At 47.4% G+C, this 20,645-nt stretch overlaps 1 protein-coding gene and 1 long non-coding RNA gene across 3 annotated transcripts; both read left to right on the top strand.

The window, feature by feature from the left end:
- Positions 1–238: 238 nt before the first annotated feature.
- Positions 239–15,209, top strand: LOC139796248 (uncharacterized). 2 transcript variants are annotated; one of them, XR_011725909.1, is made up of 5 exons: positions 239–855; positions 5,773–5,888; positions 6,262–6,608; positions 12,953–13,099; positions 13,669–15,209. It is a non-coding gene; the product is annotated as an uncharacterized lncRNA (long non-coding RNA). The 2 variants fall into 2 exon arrangements; XR_011725908.1 differs by having other exon boundaries at positions 5,773–5,895; positions 6,297–6,608.
- A 168-nt stretch (positions 15,210–15,377) lies between these two features.
- STBD1 (starch binding domain 1) lies at positions 15,378–17,059 on the top strand. Its single transcript, XM_071744143.1, has 2 exons — positions 15,378–15,660; positions 15,810–17,059. The coding sequence occupies exons 1-2, from the start codon at positions 15,426–15,428 to the stop codon at positions 16,592–16,594; spliced, it is 1,020 nt and encodes a 339-aa protein (XP_071600244.1). The 5' UTR covers positions 15,378–15,425; the 3' UTR covers positions 16,595–17,059.
- The last annotated feature ends 3,586 nt before the right edge of the window (positions 17,060–20,645 follow it).

Below are 20,645 nucleotides of genomic sequence, written 5' to 3'. Positions count from 1 at the left end.
CAGGAACAGGGAGGAGCCGAAAGGAGGCGAGACGAGCCGAAAGGAGCCGAAAGGCGTCGGGGAGGAGCTCGGGCGGACCCGAGCGGACCCGAAGGGCACCGGAGAGGAGCCCGGGCGGACCCGGGCGGACCCGAAGGGCACTGGGGAGGAGCCCGAGAGGAGCCGAAAGGAGCCGAAAGGATACCGGGAGGACCCGAAAGGAGCCCGGGAGGAGCCGCCTGTGGGTTTCCCGCCCTTCAAGGTCCTTGCGGGGCAGCTTCTCGGTGTCGGGAGCCATGGGATGAGGGAGATTTTGTCCTTCTCGTGTGCTGGAGATGGGGTAGTGGTAGTGTGTGCCTGTCCCTGCATCTGGGATCTTCAAAAAGCGTCGTGGGAAGAAAAAATAAACAAAAAACAAGTGGAAAAGCGGCTGTTCTTCAGCAGGATGGTGAGGAGAAAACCTGTGAGGAAAATGAACGGCCTGGAGACTGAAGTAAGCGTCAAAGGGATCAGGTTCCACTATGGTTTAATGCAGTTCAGCTTAGGGCAGACATAAGGAAGAAATTCTTTAATTTGAGGGTGCTGAGCCCCTGGCCCAGAGAAGCTGTGGCTGACCCATCCCTGGCAGTGTTGGAATCCAGGTTGGATGGGGCTTGGAGCAACCTGGGATGGATGAGCTTTAAGGTCCTTTCCAACCCAAACCCTTCTGTGACTCCGTGGGTCCCCTAACAGAGTTATCCACTCCTCAGGAAGACATTGATACACCCATTTCTCCTCTAAGACCATGGGCACTACTGGTCCAGCTTCCCATCCATCATCACCTCCTGGGACACTGCTAGGAGGAGGGAAAGAATCCTGCAGGAGGGAAAGATCCAGGTGGGTTTCCTGCTTGGATGGACTGAGGCATTTTTCTTTACAAATATTATTTCCTGTAATTGGAGCTGCAGTAGCAGTGTGTGCCCTTTTTCTTATGAAAAGCCATGAGGCCACATTTCACAGTTGTCTGGAAAACAAGAATTTTTGTGGTTCCACCCATCCAGCAGAAAAAAAAAAAAAAAAAAAAAAAAAAAAAAAAAAAAAAAAAAAAATTGTTCTGGCGATCATTTTTTTGTTTCATTTCCCATTCCAAACTGGTGTTCTTAGCTCTGTTTCATCATCATCTCTCCAGAAGGCAAGCAACAGAGTAAACAATTAGAACATATTTTGAAGAATCCCTAATTTAACTACAGCCAGGGAATTCTTCCCATCAAAAAGTTCTTCCACAGGAATTTTCTCTCTGAAACCACAAACCTTCCTTAACACCATAAACATTTCCTTTGGTGGGGAGCAGCTGCAGTGACAGTTATTACAAGCAGCTGTCTCCTCCTGCAGCACATTAAATATATTTTCCATGCCTGCTGAAGCAGTGGAGCAGAGACCTCTTTCTCATCTCTCCTAACACAGTTTGACTGCCCTGTCACTTGTGCCTTCAGGGAGAGTTTCCCAATGTAATAGTGTCCATAAGAAGGTGACCAGGTCTGTTGGCTCTACATCAGAGATAAATACAGAAAAACAAGATTAGGCAGCAATTCTCTAGCTATGCAAAGCCATTTCTATCATAGCCACGTTTCACAGCCATGAATTCTTTTTTATTCATGAAGTTAAAGAGCATGCTGTTTTATCAGAGCACTGAAACCCTGGGAAATCAAAAGAAAGGCAGGAATATCAAAGGTTTCCAGCAATATTGTAAATGGGAGCTACAAAGGCTAAATTTGGCTTTTTAACCCAATGGATAAAGGATTCTTGCAGCCCACGGCACCACTGAAATTCTTTTAGCTGAATGCTGGTGTGAATATTTATAGATCAAACAATGATTTCTGCAGAATTTCAGTTTTGCTTCATTCAGCCTTTTGGTTTGTTTTTTCATAAAAATCTACCTGTGTGATGCATAGAGCCACATAGTTTCTCCACACTGATTTTCTAGATTCTCGGTGTAAATAATTTTCTTTTTTTGGCAAATTATTTTACCTCTGGGACTCAAGAAGCTGCTCACTAGCAACTCTAAACCAGTCCTGTGGAGAGTGACTCCACCTCTGGAGTGCCCCATGGGAATGCAGTGGGTGCAGTGCTGGCTCAGGGCACAACACTGGATCAGAATTACAAATCCCTGGAACAAGCAGAGACAAATCTTCCCCTTGCAAAATCCCAGTGACATGGCAAGGGGAAAAAGCAGGTATGGCCCATATTCAGGAAAACATGGGAATGTCTTTACCCAAAGAAGTCTTCAAGTCATTATTATTTTTCCTTTCTTACTCCTTTCCATTAATCTTCCCTGTCCCCACTCCTTTCACTGGTTTACTGCTTAATTTGCCATTCCCAAGAATCTCTGCTGTTTATAGAAGTTCATGAAAGTCACTCTGCTCATCTGCTACACTCTTGTCTCACCTCCATCCTCAACCCTGGGGGCATTTATTTCTCTTTATTTACCTCTTGTACAGAGCCCATCAGAACTGGGATCCCAGCTCTGGTGCCACTTGCACCAACACCATAAATACAGTGAAAATAACAGGCAAATCCTACTCTGTGAAACAGCCAACTGCCATGCTGGGACCTCAGCCTACAATTACCCAAAAAGCCAAAGGCAAATTGATACCTGGAACAGATTGTCCCTTCCCTGTCCTGTGCCATTCCTCATGCTTGATGGCAGATGGGGCTGCAGGGATGACACTGGGATCTTTGGGAGAGAAGCACATTACAATGGGGGTTGCCAGCAGGTTCCCTTTGGAAATGTAAAGCTGCAAGGAGTGAAGGGCAGGTAAATCAGGGAACACTGAGTTGTTGGGGTCTGGAGAAACAGAGCTGCAGGAGAATCCATCAAGTGAGCCATGGAGTCTGCCCCAGAAAGCTGCTGTGCCTTGTTCTGCCCCATCACCCACACACATTGCTGGGCTGCTCTGAGTTTTGCATGAGGAACCTTCATGGTTGGACCTGATAATCTTGTAGGTCTTCCACAACTAAAATGAGCTTGCTGCTCCCAGGGAAATAGTTTGGGGCCTCTCCTGATGATTTCCATGTGCTAAAATGACCAGAGAACCCTTTCTCAAAATCTAAGCTGTGGATTAAATAGTCCTGTCCCATGCACTGGGAAAATCTTGACAAAATATGAAAAGTTACTCCATACTGAGTCTGTCAGTGGGGCTGCTTCAGTTTGTGTAACACCAGTTACTTGGATCCTTGGGATTTACATAAGGCAGAAAAAGACTTGTCAGGGCAAGAATTAGGAAATTATACAGCACAGTATCAGCCCCATCAGAACTGATCCCAGAAATCCTTAATCCTACTCCTGCACTTCAGTAACTCTTGGTCCTTTCATTAGCAAATTACGTGTGTTGGCTACAAGAGAGGGCTGGAAACAGCAGAAAGGAGGGGTTGGATATTTTTGATGGTCCCTGTGCACATCCACATCACTTCATGGATCTCTGGTCCTTGCCACCCAAGATAGGAATCAGGCATGTCCTTCCTCCAGGCTGCAGCATTCCAACCATCTGTCTCTGCTGACAGACCTGTTCACACCAGGTCTAACTGGATCCAAACCTGGCGTGGCTTCCCTTGGGACTCTGACCTGCAGGCATACAGAGACATGAAACAGCCTTTCCAAAACCAGGAACAGTTTCAGCTCAGCACTGAGAATGCTATTGTTACTAGAAGAGTGTTTTACTTAATGAATAGTCTGCCAGGTTCTCTTACCTAAAATTCTGGTAGACTTGTCAGCTCATCTCTGCTGCGTGATGTCTGCAGTCTGTTTTCCTCTATGGATCTGTGGTGCTGTTTATTTCCTTTTCCTCTATGGATCTGTGGTGCTGTTTATTTCCTTTTCCTCTATGGATCTGTGGTGCTGTTTATTTCCTTTTCCTCTATGGATCTGTGGTGCTGTTTATTTCCTTTTCCTCTATGGATCTGTGGTGCTGTTTATTTCCTTTTCCTCTATGGATCTGTGGTGCTGTTTATTTCCATCTCCATATTTCTGAAGCCTACCTTTATTTTCCTGTGGGATTCACAACTCAATAAATTCAGAGGTAAATACTACAGAGACTGACATCCTCTAGTTATCAAGCATGGTGCTTTTAGGAAGGTGGGGCAGACCTCTCTTTTGCATACTGGCAGGAATTTCACCCTTGGCTGCCATTTAGCTCAGCCCAGCTCATCAGCAGATGAGAACTTGCAGGTCATTGCCAGTTTTGTTTCCTGAGAGCTCACCACAAAGCAGCTCTGCTGGGTGGCTGGGCCCAGGAGAACAGCAGGAGCAGCTTTACAGGCAGTGCACTCCCAAACTTGGAGGAAAAGCTCCTGGGAAACACCCAAGTGCATCAGCAATATCCATGGACAATGTTTTCAGAGACTTTGTTCTGCCTTTCATGCACAGGTAAAACACACACTTGTCATCAATGAGTTCACATGTACTATGCATGTTTCTAGGACTGTCTGCATAATTAGTAATCTAATCATAAGATACTGATTTCAGATGAGAGTTGAGAAATTTCTGAAAGGCTTGTGAGTGGGTAGCAATTAAATTTCACTGTACTCAAGCTTTAATTTCTTCTTCCCACACAGCTGAAATTAACTGCTGGCAGGGAAGTGGCTCACTACAGGGCTCCCTGAAATTACTAGGTTCAACAGCAACCTCAGAAAGGTCTGAACAAAGCTCCTCCCTGGGTAACTTTGCTCTTGGGATGCCCATAAGGTAGGGCTGGGATTTGTGTTTTGAACACTCTGACTTCCAGATTTGGGATGATGAGTTTTTAGGAGAGGAGAGATTTGTCTACACCACTTGTTTTTTGCTTCTGAGGAGATGAATGCTTGAAACTGTTAAGAGAACAGCAGCAAAAATGTCCTTCTTTTTGAAATGTGGTCCTGCTTGACTTTTATGGTTTTGACACTCTTCAGCTAAACAGCCCCAGTCCTCAGGAGCTGTAGGACACCCCCACAAGCACACACACCCCCACTTGCACCTCACAGGCAGCATATGGGCTGTGTAGTGAGGTTTACAGTCACTCACTCACACTCACACAGAGTCACTCTCCTCACAATCTGAGCTGTACCAAATTAGCAAGGGCAGCAACCCACACCCATCAGCTGCTTCTGCTTTGGGCTGCTGCTTCCCTGACCCCTCAGCTGCTCCTGCCTGTAGAGCCTGGTGACACAGAGGTGGCACAGTGCCACCTGCGTAGGGGGACAGAGCATGGCTTCAGGACACCTTTTCCTTGCTGCTCTTTTCACCCAGATTTCTTTCCTCACTCAGCGCCACTCTTTGACCTAATCACCCCCCATCTCCTTCTTCTCCCCACCACCTCCAGCACTCCCCATGCCAGCTCCTCCCTACTCAGCTGCACATCTGATTTTCAGCCCGGGCACCCAGCAGTGATGGAGCTCTCCCTGCTGAGCTGGGACACTCCCCAGCTGAGCATGGCCACAGAACCATGCTAGGAAATGTGTTGAGGGGTGGGAGAATGTCCCCAGGGGCTGGGTAAGACAGGCTATGGCTTGCAGTAAGATGGAAGGAAGGAGAGGAAGGTGCAGGGCATGCACTGGGGTGCATGGGAGACTCTGGCATAACCTCCACAGGGTGACAACATTGCTGAGGTGGTGCCAAGCCCATCTAAACACTGAATCTCCTCCTGTCCATGTTTTATTTCCTTAAATCAAGTTAGAGCTGCTCGACTGCATATTCCTCCAGCAGAGATTGCAACAGTCACCAACCAAGTGCTTGATCTTACAGCCTGGTGCACTGAGTCTCCATCTGCTTTCTCCCCTCAGGACACCTCAGCTCATGGGAGGATCCAGGCAGCTGGAGCCCAGAGAGACCAGCAGGACTTCTCCAACCCCTCAGTGTTCCATACAGCCCTGAAGCAGCTCCAGGACTGACCACATCTGTTGCTGGTGAGCACTACAAACAGCCCTGGACTATGGGGAGCCCAGGGGACAAGGGCAAGGAGCAGCCAGGGAGGAACTGAGAGCACAGCTGAGATGTGCCCACACTGCTCACAGCTGGAGGAAAAAGGACCCAGCTGGCTGTGCTGGCACAGGAAGGGAGCAGTCATGGTGCAGCTCAGCTTTTTTATCTGCCACAGCAGTGAAGGCAATGGGTCACCTGGGAGCATGGGTACAGGCAAGAGGAGCATGTGGGGCATGTGTCCCAAGGACAGGGCAGAGAAAACAGAGAGAGCCTGGGGCTGAGTTAGGTGTCTGGGAGCCTACTTTATAAAAGCAAAGTCAGTCTTAAAATAAACTTCTTCCTAAAGCCAGTATCTCCTGCACTGACTCGAGGGGCTTGGTTGCAGGTCCAAGGAAAAGCTGGTATCAAGATGCTTGCCAGCACACACCACCAGAGTTCTCAGATTCACCCAATGGCCAACACTGGGGGTCCTTAAAAACAGGTCTGGATGATTTCAGAAATGGCTTATTTCCTCCATGTGATAACATCATCATCATCATCTGGAACTCCATCCTGCTACAGAGCAGAACTCAGCTGGCTCAACAAAAGCTCAGATCAAAGCAGGAAGCCAGGAGGGATTTCACAGAGGAGATGGATCCCCACCTAAGCCCCCATGCTCAGTTACTGAACATCTTCCATCTTCCACATCTTTCATGAGGTAAGGACAATATGGTTGTTGCTATTCTCCATTGAAGAGTTATCATCCAGCACATAAAATGCTAAACCAGTCCAGGATTGTGTTCCCTCTTCCTGTATAAGCCCACCTACTCCTCGTTATTGCTTAAAACCAGAAATGCAGCAAAGCCTGAATCACCATGGGTTGAATGGGACCTCTGCAGATCATTGAGTCCAAGCCTTCTGCCAGAGCAGGACCAAAAACTAGGCCAGGTCCACTGCAATGCTCCAGGAGTCTTGTTTTTTGTCTCTTGTTAGCCTGTGCTCAACTTCTTACTGATCTGAAACAATTCAAGAGCAGATCCTGGAGCTTACAATGTATGCTGCTGTGTTAAAATGCACCCTGCCTCTACAGACTCTTTTCCTGAGAAGTGGAAGTCTTGCACAATAAGAAAGGGATTTTTTTAGTCTCTGCTAATTGCAGTGCCTGTGCATTTGAGGGAGAGCATCAGCATCTGCTTTGTTTTAAGCCTGATATCTTTCCTTGTCCCCCGAATAAACACAGGTATTGAAGGCTGCAATTAGATGATTTTGCCAGCCTGCATCACATTATTATTTACTCGAGTGATCAACTGACTCTAATTAGAACTTTGGACTGTAAGTATCCTGCAGCAGGCAGCATCAGGGAGTGAGATCAGCACAGCTGAGCTCTCTGGAGCCTCAGCAGGCACAAATCCTGCAGTCTCAGTCCTCAAGTTCACTGCACTTATTGGCACAGATGAGGAAAGAGCCCCAAATGGCTCACGCTGGGAGTCTCTGCCTGATTCCCAGTGTCTGTTGCACTTAAATTCACACTCAGTAGGCCCAGAACTAAAGCCAGAATGAGTCATTCTTAGATCCCAGGCATCCTCCCAGCTAGGCAGGGGCAGCTGCTGGTAAACAAATGCTTTATAAGTCAGGCTGGGCACAAAGAGCTCGTGTTTAGCAGCTTGTACAATGAGGCTTTGTGTGTGACAGCCCCCAGCTCCTGTCCTGGGGCAGAGCAACACTGGCTAAAGGCACAAGAGGCACTTGCTTCCCTGGAAATGTCCTGGATGGCAGAGGTCTGATGTGACAAGTGCAGGAGAAGGGTGGAGGAAACTCTGTGCAAAGAGCCCAGGCTGGGAGTTACAGAAACGAGGGGGCTCCTGGGGGTGCCCCACAGCCTTGGCACCACGAGGTGCTGAGTGCCCGTGCTTGGCAGGGTTTTATTCTAGGGCAGGAAACAAAGTTCAGCAGCTCCCCAGGAGCACAGCTCTTTACTGGTGTTTGTGCCCCATTCAGTGATCTGCACCATTTTTTCAACACAGAAGTGGCACTGAGGAAGAAGTATTGGTGGGAAAGGGGAGAGGCAGTGCTGCCCCAAACCCTTCTGCACTGCCTGCCCACCTCCCTCTCCCTCAGGAAGGCAAACATCTTGCTGTTTGTAGCCCCATGTCCCTTGCAGAATGTAGCTCACCTCTCCTCACTCCCTGCCAGACCCCAGGCAGCAGTGAAACACTGCACTTTGGTGTGCTTTCCAGCCTCAGTTTTAAGTGTTTTAAGGTGGGAACCATTAAGCTCAGGCTGCAGTACCTGGGGTGGGGATATATAACCCTTGACCCCATGGTCAGGGCAAAGCAGGGAATATTTTGGGGAAGCAAAAAGTAAAAGAAGATCACCCCCCTGGTGGGCAATAGTGTGTGACCCAGGTCACAGGATGGAGTCACTGCATCAAGTGCTGCCTTGCTAAGCACAAATCCCTGGCTCGTGGCTTCCCTTTGCCTCTAACATGAATGGGTGGGAAAGGACTTGATGCTTTCTCCTGTCACCAGACCAAAGCAGCACATGACTAAGTGGCCAGTGACATCCTCCTGCAAGCATTTCAGGAACTTAACTCTTAAGGAACTGGTGGGAACAGTTTCAGAACAGGGCATGCAGGCTTGCTGTCAGCAAAACTGTATTTCAAGGCACATGAAAGATTCCTCCTGCTGCCTCATTTCTACCCCTGGCTTCTTATTTCAAGGAGGAGAAATATCAACCAAGATACCCCATGCAAGTCTGCAATACCTGAGCTGTGATCACCACTGTCTGAGTTGTGAAGATAAACATTCTACCACCAAAGCTTATGGACTACTTGGGAGAATCCTTTCCCAAGAAATTTGTCAAGAGTTCACATATGGTAGGTGGCCAGGCAACACAGAAAAAAAGGCAAATTCTGGGAAGTGAGAGCTTCCTTTTGAATGTGATCATGCTTTATAAAACATCTTAATTGTTTGCAGCTTTCAGGAAAGCATCATCTAAACAAAGGGGGCATGAACATCCATATCCAGAAATTCTATAAAGGTTTGGCCTAAGCCATCTGCTGAAGATCTTAACCCCCTGAGAATGAAGTAACTTGTCTTTAGTGATTCATGACATGCAAAAGAAGATGTAGCCAGGCTGAGGGGGAAGAAAATTGCTCAACAAAAAAATCCCCAATGCTGCCTTGAGCCCTCTGTGGCTCATTTCTGCTCTTGTCCTCTACATGCCCTTGCCTCACCTGATGCTTCATTTAGATAAACTTCAGACAAAGTTCAGCAAAATCCTTCCTCAGCAAGGCAGATTGTTACACGTGGCACCAAATCCCAGGGAACATTTAAAATGGTGTAAAAGCTGTATTTTTATGAGCCTGGTGATGACACCAGTGACATGGCTGTAAAGCCCCTTTTGATGATGACAAAGAAATTCCTTCCACCCTAAATAAACATCCCAGATGGGCTTAGGGAACACACATGGGATGCTCCAGAGGAATAAAAGCCTTTTGCCTGTAAAGCTTGCTAACACAGGTAACAGGCTGTAAGAAAGAGTCTAAAATGGTGCCACACTTACACCAGCTGCCCACTGAGTGTCCTCTCAGAAGCTGTTCTTTGTCAGGAGCTAAAAACATATTTCTTGTATTTCCTCAGAATCAGCTGTTTTCTCTCTCCAGCTCAGAAGATTGTACCCACCAGCTACAAACACAAATGTCCTTTTTCTTTAACCACAAAACTCAAGCTTGTATTTGTTTTTTCAGTGCTCTTCAGACTTTGGACTTTGATGAATTTCTGTGTTAAAAGTTGCTGGAAAATAAATATTTGGTTATCTTTTATTCTGCATTTTTCTATGGGCCTGACAATGCAAAGAATCTCTGTGGAAGTCAAAGCATAATGTCTCTGGCATGTCAGAGAATTTGATGGAACACTTTATTTATGATTTTTAAGAGCTACTGGATACCACAACTTCATTGAACCCTGAGATAAGCTTGAGACACTTAACAATTCACAGAATTCAGCCAAATATATTACACTCTTTCATGGTTTGGGGTCTCTGCTGCTCCCCATTACTGACAGAATAACATAATACATAAAACAGAATAATGTCATATGATTGTTTCAGTCTAGTCCTGTACATTGTATTGATCCTGCATGCAGAACTTCCAACAAAGGCATTTTTTGGGCATTTTTCATGATGTGAAGAGTGCAGGTTAAAATACTGCACAGTATTATATTTAACTGAGTGAGATCTATAGATCTGCAACTATGATCCCTTCATTCCGTGCTTCCAGATTTTTGCTGGCTCAATGTTTCTTTTTTCTCTGCCTTGCAGTGTCTTGTATTTCTCCCCTCTTCACATCCTTAGAAGGGATTTGATTCTAACCTGGAAGGAGGTAAAAAGCACCAAGCACCAACCATGAAAATGCTTTGGGGTTGTTTGGTTTTTTTTTTTAAAGAGAATCCATGGACCTTCTCATATTTTATAATTATTTTGGTGTCTAGGAAGAAAAAAGCCCTTAAGATATAGTGAAACTTTACTGTTTTACAATACTTTGGTTCATCATGAGGATGATAAACATTGACATTTGTAACTAACTGGCACCTGTGCCTGCTGCCAGGCAGAAACATCTTTTCCATCCATGTGTGTTGGAGGGGAGGAGGTTAAAAATCAATGCCCAAACTGGTCTCCTGAGGTCCCTTTCATCCTCTTGGCTTTCATTCCTTGGGCACAGGAAAGGGTCTGATAGTGCCTGGCTTCCCTGCAGCATGATGCAGCCGTCTGGAAGGTGTGTGGAAAACATTCCTCTCCAAAAACTGGGAGAGAACCCGAGAGAAACCATCTCCTCTCTGTGGGGCAAGGATCAGTGTCAGACACACTCCTCATGGGCCATCTGCTGGATGCTGGGAAATGCTGCACAGAGCAGAGCCTCGGGTGGTGGCAGCTCAGGGACTCCTGCACCAGGGGAAAAAGGTGGTGCTGAAAGGCAGGCAGGGTTTGGGTTTCAGTCTGGGTTTCACTAACCCTAACCCTAACCCTAACCCTAACCCTAACCCTAACCCTGGAGCTCCCAAGTCTATGAATATTTTGCCCTTCCAACTTTTTTACCTGGTTACCCAAGGCAGAAAGTGTCAAGAAACTGTCAAGAAAACCTCCATGGCAGCACAGGCTTGAATTTTAGATTTTTAACCTTCTAGGGAAAGCACCTTTAGCCTCAGCTTTGTGAGCCCTGGTTAAGATATTTATAAGATGATGAAGTTCCTTTTCACATCTCCTTTTAGCTCTGCCTTTGGGTTACATCTTCTCCCTGTGGAGAGGAAGAAGAGATGGACAAAATATCTTCTGTACTTGCTTCCACAGCTCCAGCTGTGCTTCTGCCTTCTCACTCTGTCCCCTGTTTGCCTTCCTCCACACCACTCTGCCCCCTCCTTTACTGCAGAGCTATATTCTCAGCAAATGCCACCATTTCCAGCTAAACCATCTATTCCTTTGGCTTCAAAGAAAAACAGCTCCCTAGCAAATGGCTGTGTTAGGAAACTTAGCAAGAGCAGTAGACAAAAATCTTCTGTCCAGGACTCTTAACACTAACAGAATCCGTGGTGCTGACTTGGTTACCCTTTCCTGGCACTGCAGGGGGTAACTACCAAAGCACACCTGGGCAGCACTGGTAGGTGGTATCTGCTCTATCAGTAGAGAATAGGATTAAGAGAATTACTACACATTTTTCTGTATTTTTTAGGAATCATGCTAACCCAAGACTGTTAAAAGTTGATATGGCACCTGGTGACACTTAAAACATGGAAAAAACAAAACGTGGGCAACTTTTTAATGGGTGCCAAAGACACAGGCAATGGTGTTCACACTGTTACAGCACCACCAGACAGGAAGATACCACAAACACTGTGGTACCACAAACACTGAGCCTGGGGGGAGGAAATGGCTACAAGGCCTGTGGGCTATGGGGATGTCCCTGTGCACCACTTACAGTGACAACAAGAGACATGTCAGGCTGGTGACAATGACTGCTTGTGTTTTGCACTCTGTGACAGCAAGGATCTGTGTGTAAAGTCTGGCAAACACTGACAGATCTCACTGTCAGAAAGCTGCTCCCTGGCTGCATCTTCACCTGCAGCCTGCTCTTCCTCCCCTCCTCAACAGAGCTCCCTAAAAGCCCCACTGGGTGTTTTCACACGTGCTGTCCTCACACTCAGGAAGAGCTCCCTGCAAACCTCCATAAAGGTCCCTCTGCCAAACTCTCCCTCTGGAGCTGGCTGTGGAATTCCCAGATTCCCACACAGTACAGCTGCAGGCAGGACCAGGGCTGCTTCAGCTGTATTTCCTGTTCATCCTGACACTTTGTTATGCTATAAAAGTAAATGCTGAGGAGCTGCACAGCCCCTCCAGGTTTGTTGATGCTTAGTACTACCCCAATCCTTCCTGCAGCAGCTGTGGGCATCAGGGCATGGAGCCAGCCCTGCCGGGCTCCAAAGAGCTCCCTAAATTCGGCTGCCAGAACCGGGCAGCTGCTCGGATCCAGCCGGGATCTGCTGCTCGCTGGGTCCTCGGCTGCAGCTGAGGTTCCCCGGCACCACACTAGATGGCACAGCTTCCAGACTGAAATCCGGGAAGCTGACAGGAGATGGTGTGCTTGGGCAGGCACTGGGGCACACGGAGGTGTCCGTGGAAGTGTAAGAATAAACACCCACCCCACGGGGCTGGAAATGGGAAGAGGTGTCAGGTTTGAGGCTCCTCCTGATCTGGCTGGTGATTCTGCAAAGTCCCATGCAGCTTTTCAAAATATGGCCCAGCAACTGCCATCACACTGACTGAATAAACACTGGTGCCATGAAGCCTTAGGGCTCACAGAACCTTCAAACCAGAGCCACATCAGCAATGGCTGCATGAATAAACCAACAGCTTGAATTAATTAGAAACAGAATTGGTAGTGTCCCTGAGGATCTGAGAAACTGTCTCCTTGCCCCTTTAGTGTGCTGTTGCTTTGTTTGGTTCCAATGAAAGCTTTAAATAATCAGTTCTGGAGCTTTTCTGTTGATCTTGTTTGGAAATTCCCCCCAGGTCTCCATGTTCCCTGGGATGAGATCATTTCAGGAATTCCAAGAGAGGAAGGGCTAGCAAAACCCAGGGGTATGGTCCCACCTGCAGGGATCCTCAGCATCCTGGGATGTGAGTCCAGAGTGAGTCCAGCAGCTCTACAAACACTTGGTAAGTGACTCAGCAACTTCAGCCTTAGTTTTTGCCAAGAACCTTGGCAAGAAAGCTGGGAACTGGGTTCCAGAACTGTCCTTTCCTGCCTGGCAATGTGGCAAGCTTGTCTCAGGTGGCACCTGGGCCCTTTGTGACTCCCTCTTTTTGTAAGCATTCAAATGCATTACTCGTAATAATTACCCTTGGAATAACTCTCACTCCAAGCAATCTGTGTGCTTTGCTTTGGTCTGTTCTGCAGATCCTGTGTGAAAAAGTCTGGCAACAGAGAGGCTTGTGTGAGCCTGCAGATGAATAGAACCAGAGGAGACCTTTGCTCTTCACTTTAAAGCAGCACCCTGCCTTTCATCACATCCATTTCTGTGTCTTCAAAATAAACTGCTCCTTAAGGATGTCTGTGATAGTCACTTCTGAGCTGTGCTAGTTTGGTGCCTCTTCCTAATCACTTTTATCAAATATATTTAAGAAAAGAAATCCTGCAAACACCACCTATTCATCTTTGCTGAGAGCTGGATGCTCTTTTAGTGTAATAATACAGTAACTAAAGATTTTTGTCTGCTTTTTTTCAGGGAGGTGACTGAGAGTTTTAAAATGCAGCACAGACATATTACCCAAAGAAGAGCAGTCTGCAGGTGCCCTAACTGCTAATCCCAGCTGAGCAGAGTGGTGTACACAGGGACTGTCTCTGTTTTGAAGGCTAGAAGAGGAATGTAAGTAAACAGTGAAAATATCATCTACTTGCCAAGGAGCTTCAGTAGCCAACACAACTCATTACAGTCAAATGTCTGTTTTAAGTAGCAAGGCTAAGCTGCACCTTGAAGCATCAACAGTAGTAAAAGAGAGTGCACCCAAACCCAAGGACACTGAAAAGTGCTCAGGCAGGTCCTGGCTTCTCAGCTCTTTTCTTTCACTGTATTATTGAGCAGAAAATCTGATGTTTGGCCCATGCCTGAACACATCCCACATATCAAAGAACCAAAATAGATATTTTTACCTAGGCACAAGCTCAGCACTTTGTTGGAGGAGGTCTTCATGGAGGAGTTGTCTTAGCTACTGTGGTAAGCAAAGCAAAGAAAAATATTTAGATCATGAATTCTGTGTATTTGCACAGGCCAGCATATACCATCTCAGCCAGGCAGCTTCACTCTGAAGACTGCACACTTGTGCTTCTATAAATTCAAATGACATTTACTGTCCTGTTAAGCTGAGATAGCACTGCTCTAAATGACACTGAAAGATTAAGAAGTTCACACACTGGAAAAAGACTTATTGGGACATCCACTTAGCCATTCTCTTTTCTAATGAGATAGCAGATAAAATCTCATCAGTGGGCTTTAGAAATCAAGTAATGACAACACCTTCCTTTGGATAAAGAGAGTGGATTAAAAAAGGACAGCTGTCAAAACTGAAAGGACCTGCTTGCCCTAACTCCTCCTCTGGTGTTAATCTTTAGTGTCAGCAGACTGCACTGATACAGCTTTGTACAGTTTGTTGCTCCAGAACTACTAATTCAAAATACAAAGTTGTATTTGCTCAATTTCTGTCTAACCTTTTATGATCAAAATAAAAAATTTGATGTCATCACTTCAAGAGGAAAATCGGGTAGTACCATGGGGGTAAATCAAACTAAACATCAAATATTCTCTGCACAGATGAACTCTGAAGCCCTGGTAGTCCAAAAAAAGCTTCCAGGGTTTAATACAGCAGACAGAAATGCAGGACAACGTTAGGAAATCCAATTGTAGTCATTAGAGTGTGATGCAGAAGTTACAAAATTAGTAGTGAATTCACCTCTCTTCTCAGGGATACCAAAGGAGTCCTGGGCAGCACAAGCACAAGCAAAGCAGTCACCGTGAGCACAGCCCTGAGAACACTTAGCTCTGAGCCCACCCTACTGCTAGAACCGAATTTCACAAACTTCTGCACCTAGTACAGCTCCACTGCTTCCTTCATCCCGAACCAGGAAACTCAAGCATCCAGCCCTCAGCTTCTGGGTGTCATCTCCCTTCACTTTTCCCACTACCCGCGGGGTGTAGAACACTTGCAGCCTGACTGCCCTGCAGGGACTGAGGAGAAAGAAGGGAGAAAAGGGAAATGTGTCAGAAAAGCGATGGGGGGGGGGGGGGGATAAGAAGAGAAAAATCGACCCTTTCAACTCTCCCCTCCCACCTTCTGCCTTTCCCCTCCCTTGGCCCCAGGGGCGGCTCCGGGGGCGCGGCGGGAGGCGGCTCCTCCCCGGGGCCGGTACCGGGACCGGGTCCCGCTTTAAAGCGGGTCCGTGGGCGGGGTGCGGGAGTGGTGGCGGCCCCGCTGCCAGCGCTCGGCCATGGCCCGGGACCGCGGTCCCCCCGTCCTGCCCGCCCCGGCTGCCGCCTTCCCCGCCGCTTTCCCGGCCGAGGCCCGCGGCTGGGGCTGGCTGGGAGCGGGGCTGTGGCCGGCGCTGGTGGTGGGGCTGCTGGCCGCGCTCCTGGCATGGTTCTGGTACGGCGGAGGAGACGAGGAAGGCGGCGGAGGAAGCCCCCGGGGGACCCCTCGGGACGCGGGACAGGCGGCGGCCGCAGGTAGCGGGGTTCCGGGGGAGCGGCGGGGCTCCCGGGTCTGGCAGAGGCAGGGCTGGGGTGTGCTGCTGCTGCTGCTGCTGAGCGGCACTGCCCTCCCCAAAGCCTTCTGGGGTTAATGAAGTGTCTTTATTTTTTGTTGTTGCTCTCAGATCTCCTGGGGAGCGGTGAGCAAGTGCGGGCGGAGGGCAAGGCTGGAGCCCTGCGCGGCTCTGGGCAGTCAGGAGAGGATGGGGTGGCTGCGAGGAGAGAAGAGCTCAACCACGTTCCGAGCGGTGGAGTTTCGGGAGAAGCTCTGAAGAGGGAGAGCGGCTGCAGGGAGCGTCCCGCTGCTCGGCACGGCGGGCAGGCGAGCAAACGGAGACCCCAAACCGGAGAGGCAAGTGATGGGTGGTGTGTGATGGACTTGGCGGGAGCCTTCGGTGATGTTGGTAAGGACAGGAGTGAGAAGCAGCCGGGTCAGCCAGCTGAGAGCAGGGACTTGGAGCATGAAGAGTGGGAGGTTATTTCTGACCAGCTGGCCTGGGGGGAGGCTGGCAAGAACGGCAGCGTGGAAGACTCTGAGAGCAAGGAATTGGAACAAGGAGACTGCCCTGATGGGGACTCTAAAGCAAAGAGGGTTGCAGCTGTGCCTCCCATGTTTCAAAATATCCACGTGACTTTCCGTGTCCACTACATCACCCACTCTGAATCCCACCAGATTGGTATCACTGGTGACCACGAGTGTCTTGGCCAGTGGCACAGCTATGTGCCCCTCAAGTATGACAAGGATGGCTTCTGGTCTGGATCCATTGCTCTGCCAGTAGACACCAGAGTAGAGTGGAAATTCATCTTGGTGGAGAATGGGAAGGTGAGACGTTGGGAAGAATGTGGGAACAGGACCCTAGTGACTGAACATGAAGATCAAACTGTTCATCGGTGGTGGGGACACCATTAATGTCCCACCACCATTAATGGGGTTTTGGAAGCTACTGATTAAGTGGCAAACCTGCTTAGATGAATCACAGAGCCCCTAAACTTCACCCCTTCTTCAGTAGAAGACCTTTGTAAGTGGAGAGCTCTTTAAATTCTGTACCAGTACTGGTTAAACTCTGTGATCAGCTCTGCCATCCCCTTTAGGAAATCATTTGGCAACCTAAAAAATGAACTTCAAATGTGTTCTGAAGATGTGCAAGGTAGGCTATGAAGGCACGAGCAGCATTCCAAGCAGCTTCCCTGCCCAGGGAAATGTGGACCCTGGACTTGTGTTTGTGTTGCTTTGAGCTGGGGCTATGGGATGCATCTTTGGGCTTAGGGCTTTTGGAGCATTCTGGGCAGCGTGGGTACCTCCACTGTAGTAGGAACCTCAGTGTTTTAACTTATGTTGTGTATTGAGTAAATAATAAACACTTTCAGCCTGACAGTCCATGACAGCTCAACCAGTGACCTGACTCATTTCAATAACTTGGATAGAAGTGAGTGACTTGACCTGAAATCTTGATGCAAAAGAATTCCCAGAAAGTGGCTGGAGTTCCCTGGAGTAACAAAGGTTTAACCCCTGAGTATCTCATTCTCTGAAGCTCCTCAGCTCCCCCAGAGGCCTGGCAGGCAGGTCCCTTTTAGTCAGATCATCCTGCTGAGGGGAGCAAAGGTCAGAAAGGGCTGTCTGGGCTTAATGAATTACTTTGGTGGGAGCAGGATTTAAAAAAACCTGGACTGCTGTGATGGCTTTGGGAATAGGATCCTTCCTGAAACAGTTAAGTGGCATATTCTGCCTACCTGGGAACAGTATCATAGTGTTGTTAGCAAAAAGCTTAAACTCACATGGCTTTTCAAGAAAAAAAATCATTCCAAGTTGTGGCCTTCTGTTGAGCCAGATAATGTTCTTCCAGCTTCAACGAGCTGATGTCGGTGGTTTTTGGTTTTTTTTTTTGTTTGTTTGTTTTTAATATACAGAGAAAGCTGCTCTGCTGTCTCATTGTAATTACAAATACAGGATGACACTTGAGCAAGCTGATCTCTCTGTGATGAGGAACCTCACTTCCCTGGAGTGACCCTGGTCTGACGAGGAGAGTTTTGTAGTTCTGCAAGTTCATCAGCACTTGGGTTAGGTACACTTACTGCAAAGGCACATTGCTGATTTAATTCCTTCTGTTAATTCTCTCCTGCTTTGCACTGTAGAACAGTCAGTTGGATGGATGGAATGGATTTTGGTGACAAACTGGAAATGAGCTTCAGAGCTCCCCCTGCATATAATGGTTAATGGTTGGTGGGGCAATATTTGAGCTGCTGTGAAGAGCAAGTGTCTGAAATGTTGTTAACTGAGACTTAAGTACCAGCAGTTTCATGAGACAAATCCATGCAGAGTGGGTAACAGCTATGGAAAATCTTGGAACACTGAGGGGAGGGTGGAAAGCAAGGCAGATGGACAACTGCATTGGGAAGTTGGACTTGTGGTCTCAAGTGCAAGAGCCTGCCTAGCTGAGGCTGCTGCTGTGCTCAGGTAGCAGCTTTATTAAAGTCTTGGACAATCTAAAGATTTAGGTGAATGTTTCATATTCAGAGCTTTTGTAGAAAAGAACATGGGAGGAAATGGAGGTGGGGGCTGAACTCAAGGCTGGCTGCAAGCTTTCCAGGATGGGAAGTACCTCTGGAACTGCTGTGTGAGAAGCACTGCAGGTCTGGGAGGAGAGGGGTAACTTCTGGCAACTGACCTGGGGAGGAGAGGAGGGAGGTGACAATTCAGCAGGGGGCTGGTGCTGCCTCTGTGGTGTTAAACACCTGCAGAGGGGCACAGGTTAGTCCCCAGCTCTCAACAAGAAGCTAATGTGAACTTAAGTTACTTGTTACATGAAATGAAAAGGAAAGCAGGACATAGTTAGCAACACCTGGGCTGAAAAATAAGTATTAACATGAGGCTCAGTTTGTTCTAGGGGCTACTGCTTCACTGAAACAAATATTTCTACTATTTACTTGTGCCTCTGCTTTCTGTGTATGAACAGAAAGCTCTTCAGCTCTGTCCCTGTGCACAAATATGAGCACAGAATATTTGTGTGGGTTTCAGTCACTAACTTAGAGCTTCTACTCAACTGGTGAAATTGTGCTTGGTACCTTAACTGCATTTTTTTGCACTTAGCTTTTCATACAGTAAAGTGAGTAATACACTTTAATATGCAAAGGTGCAGTTGAAATAGAAGTTGGTCTTCAGAAATCACTGAAGTCAAAGCAAACCACAATGTTTCAAGCTGTTTACAATTCTTTTTCCCACTAAAGCAACTTGAAAAGCATTGTCCAGCAGCTGCTGCCATTTGAGTGTATTTATACATACATTGCAGGCTGCTCTGAGAAGATTAACTGTGGTATTAGATTAAGATATTCACTAGAAAGCCACTTAACCTAAACTAGAATAGATTGTCTAATGCAATAATGAACATGTTTCAAACAGACTAACCCTGAGAAGTCTCTCAAATTAAGAACATTTTTTCTAATTAAGCACCCTGCACTTTGATCCCACAGACAAGGCAGAGTCCTCACACCTGCACCTCCTTGCTGAATGATCAAGCAAGGTTTCTACAAGACTTGCACTGCACTTTTATTATGTGTAAATTATGCCATTCACATCCCTACTTGCCCAGCAGGGCCTGTGCTGTGTAAATTAATGTTATTTGTGTGGTAAAAGAACAAACTCTGAATTTCAGTGTTACAGGAGGAACTGATTAGGGTGTTCCCCAAGCTTACAGAGCTGATTTCTCATACTTGAGTCATCTTTTCACTCAAGAGTGAAGGGATAAAGTTGCCTTGCTGCATAAAAATGGCTGTGTTAGGATGGGCTGATAGCTGTCTAACACCATGAGACCGTGCAGCTCCTGTCTGACATTCCTTCCTCCATGGAGGGAACAGCCTGGCAGCCACGGGCTGAGGATATCAAGAAGCAATCAGTAATCTGTCCCTCAGCTTGGCAAAGCCAGAAAGGTGGCAACCCAAAAGCTTCCTTTTAAGTTCCCCTGCTGGTCCTGCTGCTAACAAACTTCTGGCAAGTGAGGCAGTTTGATTACTTTCAGGTGAAATGCAATTTATACTTCTCTGTGTGGCAGTTTGCTGGAGATGGGAGGCAGGCTGAGCAGACAGCCTGGGGCTGGAGTGGCTGCTGGGCATAACCCAGCTAAAAGTCCCACACAGAGCCTTGCATTGCAGTTTGTTTGCTCTCCCTGTGCCCATCCCATGCTCTCTCTGGGAGTCAGAACTTACTGTTGGGGGTGTCTCCAAATGATCCATTCAAAAATATGAGCCTGGCATTAGGGTTTTCTCTCTGGGGGCTTGGTGTCCTGCTGCAGCCAAGATGTGCCTGACAGTGCTCCTGTCACCCACCTGCAGGATGTGGAATAACAAAAGTGCTGTTTGTGCTGCTAAGCCCAACCTCTCCACAGCTGCTCTCAGCCCCACCAGCCTGTGACCCTTCTGCCTCCCTGGGACAATTCTCTCCCTCCCTCTGCTGGTGGCCCAGAGCTGTTTTTTGGGTCTGGGTTGTGCAGCCCTAGGAACTGGCTCCTTGCTTGGCACATCTCCCTTCTCTCTGGCTATTTGTACCTCTCCACCTGCTCCCTTCCATTCTCACAGGCCTGCAGCCTTCTGAGACTCTTTTTAGCTTGGTTCCTTGAACACAACTGAGTGTGCACTTTGCACTGACCTTGTCCAACCTGCTATGGGTTGAACACATGCTCCACACCTCACCTTTTTCCTATTAAAACTTCAGTACATTGGTCAAATATGTGTAACAAATCCAAACTGTGACACACAAGCCACCTGAACTGATCCTTTCATTTTCAGTGTAACCCCTTCCTAGGCAAGGGAGACGCCTTTATTAATTTTTTACTAAGCTTGCAACACTGTTGCAAAAATGACACACCCAATAGAAATCATTAGAAAAAATCAATAGAAATCATTAGAAAAGAAATCATTAGAAAATATGGAAAATATTGAATTAAATAAAAATACTGCTGACAGAAACT

The sequence above is a fragment of the Heliangelus exortis genome, chromosome 4 (assembly GCF_036169615.1).
Source record: "Heliangelus exortis chromosome 4, bHelExo1.hap1, whole genome shotgun sequence".
Taxonomy (NCBI): domain Eukaryota; kingdom Metazoa; phylum Chordata; class Aves; order Apodiformes; family Trochilidae; genus Heliangelus; species Heliangelus exortis.
Note: the sequence above shows the minus strand (reverse complement) of the source record. Positions and strands in the feature narration are given on the sequence as shown.

Coding starts and splice junctions, on each gene's coding strand:
- STBD1 (XM_071744143.1), top strand. CDS start 15,426: ATGGCCCGGGACCGCGGTCCCCCCGTCCTGCCCGCCCCGGCTGCCGCC. Junction 15,661..15,809: donor GGGACAGGCGGCGGCCGCAG/GTAGCGGGGTTC, acceptor TGTTGCTCTCAG/ATCTCCTGGGGAGCGGTGAG.